This window comes from Cupressus sempervirens, chromosome 6 (assembly GCF_028749045.1).
Source record: "Cupressus sempervirens isolate cs-2001-9-10 chromosome 6, ASM2874904v1, whole genome shotgun sequence".
Classification (NCBI taxonomy): domain Eukaryota; kingdom Viridiplantae; phylum Streptophyta; class Pinopsida; order Cupressales; family Cupressaceae; genus Cupressus; species Cupressus sempervirens.
The window spans coordinates 128,268,600-128,285,276 of NC_143123.1; the positions used below are offsets into that span (position 1 = coordinate 128,268,600).

Consider the following 16,677-nt stretch of genomic DNA (forward strand, 5'->3'; position numbering starts at 1 on the left):
TTTCAAATTGTTTGGTTCAATGGCTAAATTTTGTCTTTTTCTGCTGAAGACATGGACTGAAACACCGAGTATCATATTTACATAAAACTATTTAATTTTCATTTTCATTTTAGCTTTAGTATTAGTTTTGAAACAAGACAGAAAACAATATATTTGCCTTGATGTAAAAGTAGAACTATAGTTGCAAAGAAGCTGAGCCATATTTATGTCAGTAACAGAAGCCTATTGAAGTTTATATCTTTTTACTAATCGTTGTCTTTGGTGCTCTGAAGAAATCAACAAGGCAATGCTGAATATCATTCTGAAACACATTGTTCCAGGGAAAGAAGCAGGATAGCTTGGAAAATTATTGATGAGGTAACCATTAGATGCTATCAAATCTATGAAAATTTATATGCCGAGTCGGCAATGTGGGTAGAATGTTTACTTTTTTGTAACAATCTTTTAGATGCCAACATAAATATTATCACATAATAAATTTGTTTCTATTTGTTTGTTATAGTATTTGACGCCATTTGTGGAAGAAGAGAATTACAACCTCTCAAGGACCTGTCGGCTTCATGCAGAAAATGACATGTTTAGAGAACAAGAGCTGCATAAGGATCGCTTACAAGTTAATGAATGGCAGTGTGGCTTTTGCCAAAAAATATTTCTTTCAGAGAATTATCTTGAGCAACATTTTGACAATCGCCACCAAAACCTTCTGAATACTGTAAGTCAGTATGCTTGTTAGAGATAGGAGAAACTCAAATGCTAGCTGTAGCCTATTCAATGGTAGGCAGAGTTACTTTCTGATCATTTCATATCAATAGAGTTTATATTAATCAACTAGATGTGTAAAACAAATTACGTTGACTTTTTTGTTACCTCTATAGAACGATTCAAATTGAATGTAGCCCCATTTGTATAGTTATGCATTTATTATGATGATGTTCATTGTTCACATTGAATTAGCTATAGTCACTGTAGTTTTGTATATTTCTACTTATCTCATGACAAGAAAAAATAGATCAAAGTTTAATAGGAAAATCAGGGCTTTAATGGTTTAATAAGTAGGCAAGTCAATGTCATGTTCGTTTTTGGCACTCTTATGAGCTAAGTTAAACACTGGAAGCCGGTAGCCAGTTGTGGACCTGTACTGCTCCCTTGCGTGTTGACACATGTCCAAGGCACATTAATTACTAACAGTGCTCCATACTTGGAGAGATGAGCTCATTATATAAGTTTATGTTTTCTAAATTTCTACCACCTCAGATTTCAACTTTGATTTTGATAAAGATAGAGGGCATGATAATTCTTAAGTTTCCAGTTTGTTGTTTCTATATTTAAATTCTAAAGCATGCTTTACAAGGTTTAATTAATTTCATAAGCATAAAGGTTATGCATTGTTTTGGTCATAGTTTCCCGCTTTTGTGATGTCAATTTTCGTGTTTTTGCTTAAATTTTTGTTATCTTTTTGTTCAATGTCGGGTTTTGGGTCAACCTTTGCAAGTCAATTCTTTGCAAATTTATATGTTGTCTAAAAAGAAACTTGTGAATCCGATTATAAAACCCAAAATGCAAGTTGCAATCCTTTTATGCTATTACATGTCTTTACAAAATTTGTAACTTAATATTCAATACCTGAAATTTCCTTTTTAAGTTATAAAGGCTTGAATATTGGCTCTTAAAGCCCGAATTGCAAATGCCAATTTTTTATACCTTACAAGTTTCAAACAAAAATTGAAAGTTCTAATGAGAAACCCGAAATTGCAACAACATGGTTTTTCAAAACATTTTATTAACTTACAGTAAGACATTTCAAACCTAACTTTAACCATGTATTTTCATTGGAAAAGATGATAACTTGAAAGTCAGCTTTTAAAGTCAGAAATAGAAGTGCAAATTAAAAAGGTTTTTTGAAAAGCAACTCGTAATTTGGTTTACAAAATCCGAAATGCCACTTCATATCATTTTTGCTAAGCATTTTTAAGGTATGAATCAGCTTTTGATGTTTGTTTTACAAGTTCTATTCATTGTGATTCACTTTATTTTATACATTGCGAAATGTTTTATGGGCTGTGTATTTACAAATACAAGTTTTGATTGTTTGCAAAAAGAGTTGAAGCAGGGGCCATGGAACCCAAAATAAAACCTAAAGTGCTTATTTGATTTGCTCTGTAACCTGAAATACAGTTTGAACCATAGATCAAAAAATTGTGTGGACTCACGAGTCCAATGGCGAGCCAAGTTGACTTGCCATCGACTCGCAAGCTGAGTCCAAGTGAGTCTTTCCCCAATGACTCACAAGCTTTTCCATTTACTTGTGCAAGTGTTTCGGTGGGCCTCACGGGTTTTTCTGATTGACTTGTGCTACCCAAACAAATGCCCAGCCAAGTGATAAAAAGGCCTTTTTTCACTTTTTGTCGCATTTGGTCTTTGCTCTGTCAGAACAGGGTTCTAGGGTGTGGAGAGTTTGAAGAATCAACATTGAATCAGCAAAATACATTTGGACATATCATTATATCTAATTTTGTAAGTATTTATAAACTTATGCTGTTATACATTTTAAAGTTTGCAACTATGATGATAATTCATATAATGGGTGTTTGAGATTCATATGATATGCGTAATGTATCAATTTTGGCTCTTACATTCTTTAAATGCCTCAGTTTCTTTATGTTTTTATGTGAGTAAAATTGTTTTCAGTTTTCTAGTGCTTTGTCGAGTCTTTAAACTATGGTATGAACTGAAAAATGTATTTTAAAGAGAGATTGCAAGTCATATTTGGGTTTTATTTGTCTCTAATGGTTTGATAAATCTGCATTCCCAGGTTTTGTGAGCTGTTTTTAGTAATCTTCCTCCCATTTCAGTAACTGAATGATTTTTCGTGCGATTTCAATGAAAGACGTGTGTCCTAGTTCACATTTTTATGCATTTCTAATGAGTTTTTAATTATCGTTTCTCATTTAGGGGAAGCATTTCTTGGGCATTGTTAGCATCTTATCTATTGTTTTTTTCTGTGCATTTGTCATTTATTTTGTTTTCATGCCTCTTTAATGTGTTTTCTTATTCGTTTGTGGTTTTACTTTGTTTACTTTGTGATTTTGGCTCTTCATTTTGTGTTTTCATGCTCTGATCATGGTCTCTTTCATGGCACCTTTTTGTCAAAAATGGGTCTCTACATGCTCTTATGTTTGAGATCAATTTCGTGAGGTTAGGATTTTCATGTTCAATCTGTGCCATATTTTGTTGTTTAGATTGAGAGGATCCAATAAATAGTTTTAAATTTCCAATGTTCTTTTTGAAGATCTGAAACATACTTCACGATGGCTTTACTTCCTTTCAACATCTTTGTTGTAATTGTATTTGCTACGCCCTTAATATTGGTGTATATAGGGTTATGAATAGTCAACTTGTGGCTATCTTAATCCTTAATTAAGTCATGTTATCATTATTTAGGTAGGTAGGTCGGCCTAGGTGTTATGTAGGGTTGTGTCTATTCAGCCTAAGCATAATTAGGTATATATAGGAGGTTGTGAGTCTTATTTCAAGATCATATTGTGAAGTGTGTTCTTATTGGAGATATTTGGAGGTTGCCTCCTCGAAGTGGCCTATTACTCTTAGTTATTATCAATTATTTATAGAATATTTCATATTATCTCTTTTATTGTGCAAGTTATTTCATTACAAGTGGTATCAAAGCATGATCTTGGCACCATAGAGGCAAGATTTTTCTCAACATTGGAGGTGATTTTGGGAAGAGCATAATTTTTAGATTTTAGCGAAAAAGATTTTTAAAGGGTTTTTGAAGACCATATTAAAGAAGCTATAGTCCAAATTTCAAAGGAATTGGAGCACATTAGAGCAAAAATTATTGTAGAATTACTATTTCTACACAATTTATTGAGATCTACATATCTCTCACATCCTGCCGAATTGGAGTATAACTTGTATTGGGTCATTGAATACATAGTAGAGGAACTTACATTTCAAAGCTTGGAGAAATTGAAGAAAAAATAAGCAAGTTATTGCAAAATTAGGAAAATTCGCTCTCAAGGCAGAAAATTTGCTGATTTTTTGGATTGTTTTTGAGTAAGGGTATCTTGGCCCTAGTAAGTTACAGTAAAAAAATTTAAAAAATCAGAAAATTTACATTTCATTTGTGTGATTTATTTCAAAAATATTGGTTTCCATCATGACGGGGCCTCCAAAAAGAGGCAAACAGGATGCTACCACATTGGGGAAATCCTTTGATAAGGATTGGGAAACAACAGAGGATAGTAATCCCAATGGGGAAATAAGTTTGTTCGAGGAAGAGGTTAAGAGGGATATGTGCGACTTACAAGGAGATATATCAGATATACGAAGCTTGTTAGGCACCTATATGAATGAACCAAGGAAGGAGTTCTCAAGCAATCAAGGTGAAACCTTCAAGTCGACTAATAATGACACAAATTTTAATACTCCTATGGGATCTAAGAATTTTTTTTCCCATGTGGATATGCACAAGTTTGATGGCAAGGATCCTCTTAACATTGATAAACCAAATGGAGATTTTTTTTGAAGTACATCAAACCCCATATGGACAAAAGATCACAATGGCTTCCTTATATCTAGAACCAGATCAATTCATTTGGTATCGTTGGCTTTGTACTCATTGGAGGAAAAAGGATCTCACTGTATCATGGTCAATTTTTACAGAAGAACTCCAAGCACAATATAGCAATAGTGTGACAGACAACTTCTTTAGCCAACTTGCTAAGTTTCAACGAACGAGATCAGTTAAGGACTATATTCAGAAATTTCAAATTCTATCCTTAAGAGTGGATACAATTACAGAGGAGAACATGAATGATTTATTCTTGGGTGGTCTCAAAGACCACATTTAGCATGAGGTATGCATGTTTAGTCCTAGCTCAGTAAACAAGTCTTTTATATTGGCACATAGGGTAGAGGAGAAGTTCTTGATTCCTAAAAAGCAAGGGGCTAATGTGACAAGAGAAAAAGGATATTCAACACCTTCTCTTCCTCAACCTACTAGGTTGACTTGACAACAAATTGAGGTTGTGTTTCAATTGTGATAGCAAATATAGTTGAGGACATAAATGTAGTGAAAAGAAATTGTTCTATATGGAAGGTCCAAGTGAGGAAGAAGAGGATGAACCCATATTAGAGGAGGATAGGGAGTCAAGTGAGGAATCACATGATTCTCAACCAATCATTTCTTGTCATGCACTTTCAGGTTTTAGTGCTCCACAAATTCTCAAGGTAGTGGGTTTCTTAAAGAAGCAGAAAGTAACAGTGTTGATCGACTCAAGTAGTACTCATAATTTTATCAACAAAAAGTTGGCAACTCTTCTAAATTGTTTTATATATCCAACCCTAGAGTTTCAGGTTTTGATTGTAGATGGGGGTATAGTTAGTTATTCAGGGAAGTGTCATAGAATCAAATTATCAATGGAGATTATCAACTTGATACCCCAATGTATGCGATATCCATGGGTGCAGTAGATATTGTTTTGGGAGTACAATGGCTTACTACATTGGGAACAATTGAGATGAACTTCCAAGAACTATTCATGAGATTTCAATCAAAAGGAAAGATAGTGGAGCTAAGCGGGTTGAAGGAAAATTCCCCACAGATGGTAAGCTCTCATCAAATGCAAACGTTGCTTAAGAAAGGAGCGGATGGATTTGTGGCCCAACTATATTCATTAGAAGTCTCTCAATCTAATGCTCTTACTCCTCCAAATTTACAAGCAATAATTGATCGTCACTTAGTGATTCTTGGAGATATGCCTAAAGGACTTTCTCCTAAGAGGGATCATGACCATGCCATACAACTAGTTCCAGGGAACCAGCCACCAAACATTAGGCCTTATAAGTATCCACACATAAAAAAAAGTGAGAGAAAAAAATTGTTGAGAAAATGCTGGAGGCAGGAATTATCAGGCATAGCCAAAGTCCTTACTCCTCACCTATGGTGATGGTGCATAAGAAGGATGAAACTTGGTGCATGTGTCCAGACTATAGAGTGCTCAACAAGTACACCGTTAAAGATAAGTTTCCTATTCCTGTCACTGATGATTTACTAGATGAATTAAATGGAGCTATGTATTTTACCAAGTTAGATCTTAGAGTGGGTTATCACTAAATTTGGATTAAGGAGGAAGATATTTGTAAGACAGGATTGCAAACTCATGAGGGTCATTATGAATTTTTGGTGATGCCATTTGGTCTTACCAATACACCATCTACATTCCAAAGTTTGATGAATTCCATTTTTAAGAAGTTCTTGAGAAAGTTCGTGTTAGTGTTTTTTGATGATATATTGATTTATAGTAAGACTTGGGAAGAACATTTGCAGCATGTAGATCAAGCATTACAATTACTTGAAGATCGTCAACTCTATGCTAAGCCATCTAGGTGTGCTTTTGGTCTTAAGGAGGTGGAGTATTTGGGACACATAGTTTCACATGGAGTAAAGGTGGACCCTAACAAAATGAAGGCTATCATGGAATGGCATATTCCAAAAACCATTAAGAAGCTGAGGGGTTTCTTGGGATTGAGAGGGTACTATAGAAGATTTGTGAAGAATTATGGTCGTATAACGGCACCCCTCACCACTTTATTGAAGAAGGATTCTTTTCATTGGAATGAATCTACTAATGTAGCATTTGAGCAATTGAAGAAGGCTATGTGTACAACTCCAGTGCTTGCAACTCCGAACTTCACCAAGCAATTCATTGTGGAATGTGATGCTTTTGGAAATGGGATAGGAGCAGTTCTCATGCAAGAAAGTCAACCAATTGCTCTTGAGTGTCGTCAATTAAAAGGTAAAAATCAACTCAAACCTATACATGAGAAGGAAATGCTAGCAATCCTTCACGCAGTTAAACAATAAAGTCCTTATTTAATGGGCCAACACTTCAAGGTTAAGACAGATCATGATAGCCTAAAATATTTTTTGGAACAAAGACTATCTTCGGAAGAGCAACAAAAATAGGTCACTAAGATGTTGGGATATGACTTTGAGATTGTATATAAGAAAGGGAAGGAAAATATTGTGGCCGATGTGCTTTCTAGGAAGGATGAAAAAGATGAAGCCTTATTGTGTGCCCTTTCAATATTACAAGCAAATTGGGTGGTAGAAGCCAAAGTAGAGTGGAAAAATGATGTTGCAACAAGTAATCTCCTCCAACAAGTAAAAAGTGATCTTAGTATTTCAGATAAGTTTTGTTTAAAGGGGGATATTCTTTGGTATAAAGAGTGCTTGTATCTCTGCATGAATTCCACTCTTAAACATAAGATTCTCACAGAGCTACATGAGTTCCCAGTTGGTGGTCATTCAGGATTTTTGAAGACATCTTTGGGTCTAGCAAGATTTTTTTTGGGAAGGGCTAAAAGGTGATGTTCAAACATTTGTAGGTGAAAGTTTGGTTTGTCAAAGAAATAAGGGGGAGACAATTAAGACACCAGGTCTCTTGCAACCTTTATCTATTTCTAGCCAGCGTTGGGAAGAGGTATCCATGGACTTCATCACAGGGCTTCCCAAATCTAAAGGCCATAATTCCATCGTGGTAATAGTTGACCCCCTCACTAAATATGCACATTTCATTGCATTATCACATCCTTCTACAACAAGTACAGTGGCAAAAGTTTTCTTGGAGAATATCCAAAAGCTACATGGTACACCTTAGATTATTGTTAGTGATCGTGATCCTATCTTTACTAGTCACTTTTGGAAAGATTTATTCTCATGTTTGGGTACTCAATTGGCTCATAGTTCTTCATACCATCCTCAATCAGATGGGCAAATTGAGGTTGTTAATAAATATTTGGAAGGATATCTACGTTGTTTCACTTCAGAGAAACAATCTCAATGGGTAGATTGGCTACCTCTTGCAGAATGGTGGTACAATACTTCTTTTCATAGCTCATAAAAAATGTCGCCATTTTTGGCACTTTATGGATATCATCCTCCTTCCATCACATCATCATTAAAGGTGTCACCAAGAGTTCAGGCAGTAGAGAACCACTTGCTTCATCAACAATAGGTACTTTTAGGACTCAAAGAGAATTTATGTACGGCACAAAATCGAATGAAACAACAGATGTTAGTGAAAGAAATTTTGAAGTTGGGGATTGGGTCTTCTTGAGATTGCAGCCTTATAAACAAATCTCAATGAAGCAACAAAAAAGGAATAATAAGTTGTCTCCAAGATATTATGGACCATACCAAATCATGATTTGTAGTGTTGCCTACAAGCTAGAGTTGCCAACAACGACAAAGATACATCCAATTTTTCATGTTTCATGTTTGAAGAACGTAAATGGGCAGAATATTCCTACTCAAACAGTACTACCAGAGCTTGATGAAGAAGGAAGAATAATTTTGGAACCAAAGTGCATTCTTCAAACATGCACGAAGAATTTGAGGAATAGAATCCTCACCTAGTATCTCATCCAATGGAAGAATTTACTGGTTGAAGAGGCCACATGGGAGGATGAGGAGCTCATTCAAAAGAATCCGCACTTGGTTAGCATTGAGGAAAATGCTTCTTTGAAGAGATGGGGCATGCTACGCCCTTAATATTGGTGTATATAGGGTTATGAATAGTCAACTTGTGGCTATCATGAATAGTCAACTTGTGGCTATCTTAATCCTTAATTAAGTCATGTTATCAGTACTATATCATTATTTAGGTAGGTAGGTTGGCCTAGGTGTTATGTAGGGTTGTGTCTATTCAGCCTAAGCATAATTAGGTATATATAGGAGATTGTGAGTCTTATTTCAAGATCACATTGTGAAGTGTGTTCTCATTGGAGATATTTGGAGGTTGCCCACTCGAAGTGGTCTATTACTCTCAGTTATTATCAAGTATTATAGAATAATTCATATTATCTCTTCGATTGTGCAAGTTATTTCATTACAGTATACCAAGATTTGGATTACAATTTGACTTGCACTTCACACCTTCATATGCCACTCCATGGATCTTGCATAGGCATGACACTTTTATCAAGTTCCAGAAGTGCATCAGATGGTAACAATGCAGCAAATCTAGGCCATTTACAAGCATGTGATGGGGTTATCATATCAGAGGTTTTACGTAGCTTAGAAGAAGACAAGTGTTCCATTCTTTCCCAGTCTGTTGCTGTACAAGCAGAAAATGCAACATTTGTTCTTACACCTGAGAATGTAAACACATATTAGTTACAACGAACCTTGCAAATCACTGTATCATCTGATTTCCCTTTAGGTGCAAAGTCACCTGTCGCTGGGGGAATTCATGGTTCATCATCATTTAAGAAGAGTATGAATCTGCAAAGGATTTACATGGCTGGGCATGAAAATGAGTCTGTTAGAGGTTGGGATGCTTAAGTGCCATTTTCATGTCTTCTTTGCACTATAGAAAATAAGACAAAATCTCACTTTACCTGGAGGTTACTAGTGAAAATGTGAGGCAAATTCATGTTCTGCAATGGGAAAGAAGTTTCCCATGTGTTGGAATATGTTCTTTTCTTTCTGGAAATGGTTCTTGCTTTAGTATTGCTTCTGAAGGTGGTTTGATATCAGTCATCATTCTAGATTCATTCACTATTTTGATCCATTGTATGTGCTTAATGGATAAGAATATAATGACTAATACAGTGATAATGAAGACAGTTGCAACATCAAAGGGTCTGCCACTTTCCTGGACACAACAGCAATCTATGGCTTTAAGGATGATGGACACAAATGGATTAGAGGAAGGCCGTTCATATCCAAGCAGAAATGTTCCTATACTCTCGAGTTTTTCAACATCAGCTATGCAGAGAACTTCTCCTAAAGAACTAGATTTACCCACAGGAGAGGGAAGATTGTTTTCATAAACTAAACACACGCACCATAAAGAGTGCAGACTTTGTTGCTAGATAAAATGCTTTCACTAAGCCTCGATTCCTCAAAGGGCCATATCCTGAAATGCAGCCTTACGAGGTATATTTTAGTATTTACACTTGCAATGTCCAACCTTCTTCTCCTTGTTTACCGTACAAGGTAAAAGGATACTTATCGCATGTAGTATAGTAAGAGATGACATAGAACAGATACTTTATTCATATATCCAATATGCACTTCAATGCTTACAATATGATTATACTCATTACAATGATGATGATATAGTCCCTTCTAGACAGTGTACATATACTTTCCCGAAGGGGTGACTCAACCATCACGCGTCCGTTCAGATACTATTCTACTTGTCAGCTACAATATAGAATTTACCGACAACACTCCCCACTCGTAATATGTTATTTTAGTATTTTACACTTGTAAAATATAAGGTTCTTCCCAAAACTTGCAGTTAATCTTACAAAATCTGAATGCAGTCCTAAATAAACTTAAAATTGGTTCTTTGAGACCCGATTACATGTCCAAGTTGGCTTACTTCCATTGTGTATGTAAAGTGCAATAATATCTTCTTATTTGCGAATGAAATACTCATGTTCTTCCCAACTTGCAATTCATTTCCGAAGATCCCAAATTCACCCATGATCCCATTTTTGGGCATCTCTTTATTTCTTCCCTTGACAGTCCTGTTTGCACACACAATTTACCAGATCAACAAATCAAGGCATGGGCCTTATTTTGCAAGCAGACTCCAAGACTGGAGAATGATAGAATGCAAGAACAACAACATGATAGAGCCATACAAGGAGGGGAATAAATACATGAATTGTTAGGATCATATAATGCTTTCAAGACTGAGATTGTTTTCCAATAAAGGCCATTGCAATGTGTAACAATGGAGAATGCAAGTTGTTGTTTTGGTTCAGGATAGTTTTGCTAAGCCCGGATTCCTCGGAGTGCCAGTATCCTGTATCATCTCTTTGAACACTTAGAATAGCTTTGGTTTATACACTCGTAATTTCTTTTTGCTAGAGTACATGTGAAATGAATAGATGTAATTATAGCTGATCATATCACCTTTAAAGTTGTAACTTGTAATTTCACATAAACAAATTACAAGTAAAGTTACGTTAGGACTGCAATTTGGAATAAGTCATAGCTGATTGAATTTTTTCCTCTTTTTTTCTCTCATCCTCTCACCTATAAATATGAGAGGGTGCAATTTGTAATTTTATCTTTTGACAACAACAAAATTTTATCAGCTTGTATCTGCACTCTGAGATTTTGAGCTTACTTATAATTCAGATTGTTTTCAATAAAAAGAGGCAGGATGTTTTGAGACTTGTGCCAATTGAAGTTGTCACATGACAACATTTTCTAGAGTTGATTGCGAGTTTTAACTTTTGTGCATTTTGTTCAAGAGAGATTGAATTTAATCTTGCACACTTTGACCTACATATTGCATTCAGAGTTATACTTTGGTTTAAGATTTGGTCTTGCAGATTATGAACTGTTTATCAAAATTGAAGTTATCGTGAACACTCTATCAAGGAGGTAACTTGCAGACTTTTTGCTGCTCTTATTTTCTGCATTTATGCATGCAAGGTGAAATGTGTGCTGGAGACTTTGAGCTGCACATGTGTTTCTTTCTTGTTCTTGAAATCTGGTAAGGAGTCATGGCAAGCCATCGAGCTCTCCTGAACTCCCAGGTTACTAAAAGTTGGTGGTATGCTGAAAGTTATTCTTGTGTCTAAGTTTCTATTTATCAGGATTAGTGCTCCGACCAATATTTTGTAAGTAAACTATAATGCCTATTAAGGATTGCATAGTACAGGTAACATCTAATTCCGAAATAAGAGAATACGTTAAATGTAATGCCCTGTTTTATCTTATTGTAAATAAAAGTAGTTATGTGTTTTGTTGATACAAGTGGCAATAAGAAGGGAAGCCCTCCTTTAATTAGGAGAGACTATCTCACATGCTGTGGTTGGAACCACTATTTTGCAATTGATCCTTCAAACTGTCAGTTGCATAATATCCACCCAACAGAGTTTTGGTTTGGTTTGTGGATTTGGCTAAATTTTAATTGGGGTTGTGTTAGTCCATCCAAAATTGAAAATGTATAAAAAGTATAAATATACACATGTTTTGAGCAGTAATCAGTTCAGAATACCACACAGCATCATATAATAAACAAGCTTCCATAAAGATTATACATACTACAATGTCAATACGTCAAAAACTTGAATGGCATGTTAAAATATTTATTGTTCAAACTTGAATATTAAAATTAAAAATAATCAACAAGTAGCCTTCAGGCTTGAGTGTCACACAGGTCTTCAAAATAGTAATAATAATGCAGGTACTGATATAGAACTTGTTTATTCTGGTCACCCAAATGATTTAGAAGTTCCTTTTAGGATTAAGTATTTGTTTATAACTTTTTATCTGTTACAGTCAGCAAAGATGGTCTCACATAGAAAATGCTGCAGACTGATCAACCCCCCAGCCAGACCAAACCAGATCTCAAACTGAGTGCCAATGCACCTTGACACGGCCCCTGTACAACCAATTGTAACATAGGATATTCAAGTAGTCTATATTCAATTATAGGGTGGTGGTTTTATTGCACTCTACTGGAGCTTTTGTCCCTGCACCAAGTACTACTTGGGTCTTGTGTATATATAACTTGTGCTGTGTGCTCGATATATTCATGAATATTAGTTTGCGGGTATCAGCTTATGTGGAGATAACACTATTTCTGCTTTTGATTGCAAACATTTGTCAGTCCAGTACATCTGTTTTGACAGTATTGGGCATAACTGTAAATGCTATAATTCATTCCAGTAGTTGGGGCCACTACTCTAAATCACTTCTTTCATTGTCCTCTTGGATGTTTTTCAATTTGCTCTTTGATAGATGGGGTAAACATGATTGATGTTTTAAAAATTGCAAATTAGAATGTTATATGATATAGGTTTGTCTATCTGAAGTGATTATCACTTTACTTTTCTCTTAATTAAATTTGTTTATCTTGCCCAACTTGAACTTGTCAAGGAACTTGGGAATGTGGGATTGAGACCATTGTATGTTTCCTTATAACTGTTTGAATTGTATTTTTTCTTGCGCATGTATGAACTTTGCTTTTGCTGCAGAAGAGTTCTCAAATTGTTTTTACTTTGGCTCTCAAAGCTGGAATTTGGTGGTAACTCCTAGTGCTTTAAGTGCATTGGAATAAGAATATAAGGGAAATCTGAAACTGGGTGCAGAGCCGGGGTAATTGCTTGGCAGATATGTGTGGTGCATTACACTGTGATGCTATGGACAAATCTAAGCCACCAAAGACAAAATGCAATCTTGCTGCTGTGGACAAGAATCGTCATCTCTGTGAGGTTTTGATTGGCGAGCACCCTAGATAGGTTTCTTCTTTTTTGCACGAATGCCCAAATACTCCAGCATAGCTGTCTTTGTAACGATTTGTTTGTTCTGCAGAGCCTTGCAAATACTTGCTTCCCTACAACTGAGGGTCCTTCTGCAAGGAGACTTCATGGTATGATTTCCAAATAATTTTCAAATGTTTTGTTTTGAAACAATGGTTATTCAGTTAAACATGATTAAATTCCAGATTTCTTTTATAGGTTTCTGCACTTTAGCTGCATCTCTTCTTTCCTGTAATATTTGGTAATTGATGTTTTAGCATAAATGCTCGTTGAATGTAGTAAGAAATTATCCTTAGAAACAAGGAATAGAAACTTATTCTATTTTCGGTTGGTTTACAGCTAGAATCTAGTTGTTAATGCAACGAGGCAAGGATTGTTTGTTAGGTTGCATATAACCCAAATCTGTTTAAGTATTAAGGTTTCACATTAATTGATTTCTAAATGAATCAGAGATTCAATCCATGTGCATATATCTAATAATTTCCATTAGAGTTACACATAAAAATATGTTTGAGTTGGTTATTCTTCAATCTTTCTATGATTTATTTTACCATTTTACAATGAAAACAATATGACACGTACAAGTTGCAATCTATCATTCCCCATTCCAGAACTTCTTACGAGTCAATCCAACTGTCATCTCAGTTGTAAATCCCTTGACATCCTACTCTCTTTTACATATTATTGTAGAATAAATGATTCTCGTTTGTTGGATATTGTGATTTTTTATTTTGTCTTTTCTTAAGGTCTTCTCTGTAAAAGATATTGTTGCAAATTTTGACGAAATCCTTTACAGATTTTGACTTACTGGTGATGTATTTGAAGCAGGCATCTTTGACAATTGAAAGAAAAGAAACATTCCCTTTTTGTCACATGTTCGATCTTTTACTTTTCTTGGGGCTTGGCAGATTCACTCAGAGTGAAGCCCATGTAATTCTTTAATCACTTGTTCATCCATACTCATTGGTTTTTTGATAACCACTTTATTGGCAGGCATGCTTAGGTTTGAGTGTACATGGTTGGATTGTTCTTGTTTTTTTAACAAAATATATCGACTGCTTTTAAATTTTATCTCTTTGAATATCTTCTGCCACCTTATCATAATGGTCTTTTTTTATTATCATCGGTCTAATATTTGCGGTCTTTGTAGTGTTGGATTGCCTCCTTATGGACCAGTTGAATAATGACCATATAAAAAATTACCTATGGAAGCTTCACAAATTGTTTCAAACTGACTGCTTTGGAGACAGAGTGATTCTTATCAACCTTCAAAATAAAAATAAAATGATTGAAAACAAAATTAAATTATGTTATTGACAAAATAAATAAATAAGCTGAAGCATATATTTATATATTGTTTCACCGACATTCAACGGCTTTGATTTAGAGAATGTTATGAACATGGCTTGTAATATGTGATGGTTTGTAATTAGTATTTGGAGTTCTTTGGCCCTAGGATACACTTTCTGTATATTGATCCAATCAATGTGGTTGCCAATGGTTTGTAGTTCAACATTGAGGGAGTGGAAAACACAAGTTGTTCAAAAATGTATGAATGGTGTTCCTCAACCAAATAAACTCAGCTAAGAAAAGCGTGAACTCAGTAGGTACAGACTCCTAAAACACCTTGTCATTATCAGATATAACAAATATTGGTGGGATCGAACTGGGCTATAATTTCCTCCAGAAAGTCTAAGATCTCATACTCTGTCGCATTTTTTTAGAGAGGTTTCCTCCGTCCATCTGGTGAAAGAATCTGTAGTAGTGAGTATCCACTTATGTCTCATGCTAGACACTGGATTTGTCATTTTGATAAAATCTAGACCCCAATGTGCGAAAGGCTCATCGACCACAATGGGATGTGGAGGCATAATAGATTCTTCTGCTGACTGTTGCAGAATGTTAATTCTATGTAACTACAATAACATACTGATCTGAATAGCAGATCGTACAAGACTAGGTAAAGCATGGATACCCTTATGTAGGATTTGCCTCTTTATAACCCTATATAAATAACCTTATCAGCGTCTCATTTAGGAGCATTTAAATAATGTTTAGTTTGCATAGTTGTTAAGTATGTTTTCTATCTAATTTGATCTTCTAATAGACGGTGATCTTGGAAGATTATTATATGTTTATGATAAGGGCCGACCTAGAAGAGTCATGTCCTGTGTAAGGACATGCCTCTTGGGTTCAATATAAACATAGGGCAAGTATGAGGATAGAGAGCACACAATACAAAATAAAGTCTGCTTTTCTACATTACTGCCTTATACGAATAATTGCAGACTAGGAACATTTCCAGAATTGATATTATACCATTGAAGACAGTTCATACAAGTCTGAATTATAGAAGATCATCTTCAGCAAGCATAGAAGGTATTATCTCAGTCTGATTTTAAGCAGAATTTGTAGAAACTTTACATGGTATTAGAGCTCTGGTAGTCGAACCCAGGCTCTACAAATTGATAGTCAGACTTTAAATATCTAGCAACATCCTTCTATCTTTAATGGCAAGCACAATTAGACCCGAGGGTAGGTTTGATGGAAAAGAACACTTCGTTGCTTGGAAATTCAAAATTATGATGATTCTTGAAGACAATGATGTGAAACAGTTTATTGATAAAGCATCCAAGCAACCTGATGTTGAACCTAATAAAACTATCTGGAGTAAAGGAAACAGGAAAGCCATGCAAATCATATTCGATGGAGTGAAAAATGAAATAGTACCTATGCTAATGAAACATCAAATAACATTTCATATGATGAATGCATTATTAAATGCATATGAGGTTAACAATGCGATTAAAACCCTTGCACTAAAAAAGTAACTAAATCATATACAGATAAAGAAGGGAGAATCTATGAACTCATACTTCCCAAGGGTGGCGAGTCTAAGAGACGAACTTGCAAGCATAGAGACTATAATTGAAGACAAAGAGTTAACACTTATGGCTATAGATGGGTTATTAGAGTCGTGGGAAACATTCTCACAAGGAGTGAGTGCTACAAACAATCTTCCAGACTTCAATAGACTTAAAGGAGATTGCCTTCAAGAAGAATCTAGGAAACTTAAGAAAGGTGGAAAATTGAAAACTGAAGATGAAGAACGCCATGTTCTCAACACAAATTCGTATAAAAGTAAGAAGAAGCACTTCAAGAAGAAGGGTAATCAAAGAAATGACAAGCCTAAGAAACATTTATCCAAAATAAAATGCTTCAAATGTGAAAAGTTTGGACACTATAGATCTAATTGCCTTGAGAATACAAAGAAACAAGTAAACTGTACAAATGTTACCAGGAAAGAAGAAATCTACGATCCTGAGAATTGTGTATTGTATTCTGCACTATCAAATGAAG

At 35.1% G+C, this 16,677-nt stretch overlaps 1 protein-coding gene across 3 annotated transcripts in view; it reads left to right on the forward strand.

Moving 5' to 3' along the window:
- The window catches only part of LOC149551562 (uncharacterized), a 63,811-nt gene that overhangs the window by 24,871 nt on the left and 22,263 nt on the right, over positions 1-16,677 (forward strand). For all 3 annotated transcript variants that reach the window (XM_089787061.1, XM_089787062.1, XM_089787060.1), the window contains 4 exons: positions 273-357; positions 503-712; positions 13,147-13,269; positions 13,370-13,427. In XM_089787061.1, coding sequence (XP_089643187.1) covers positions 273-357; positions 503-712; positions 13,147-13,269; positions 13,370-13,427 — 476 coding nt within the window. The remainder of the gene's footprint in view (positions 1-272; positions 358-502; positions 713-13,146; positions 13,270-13,369; positions 13,428-16,677) is intronic.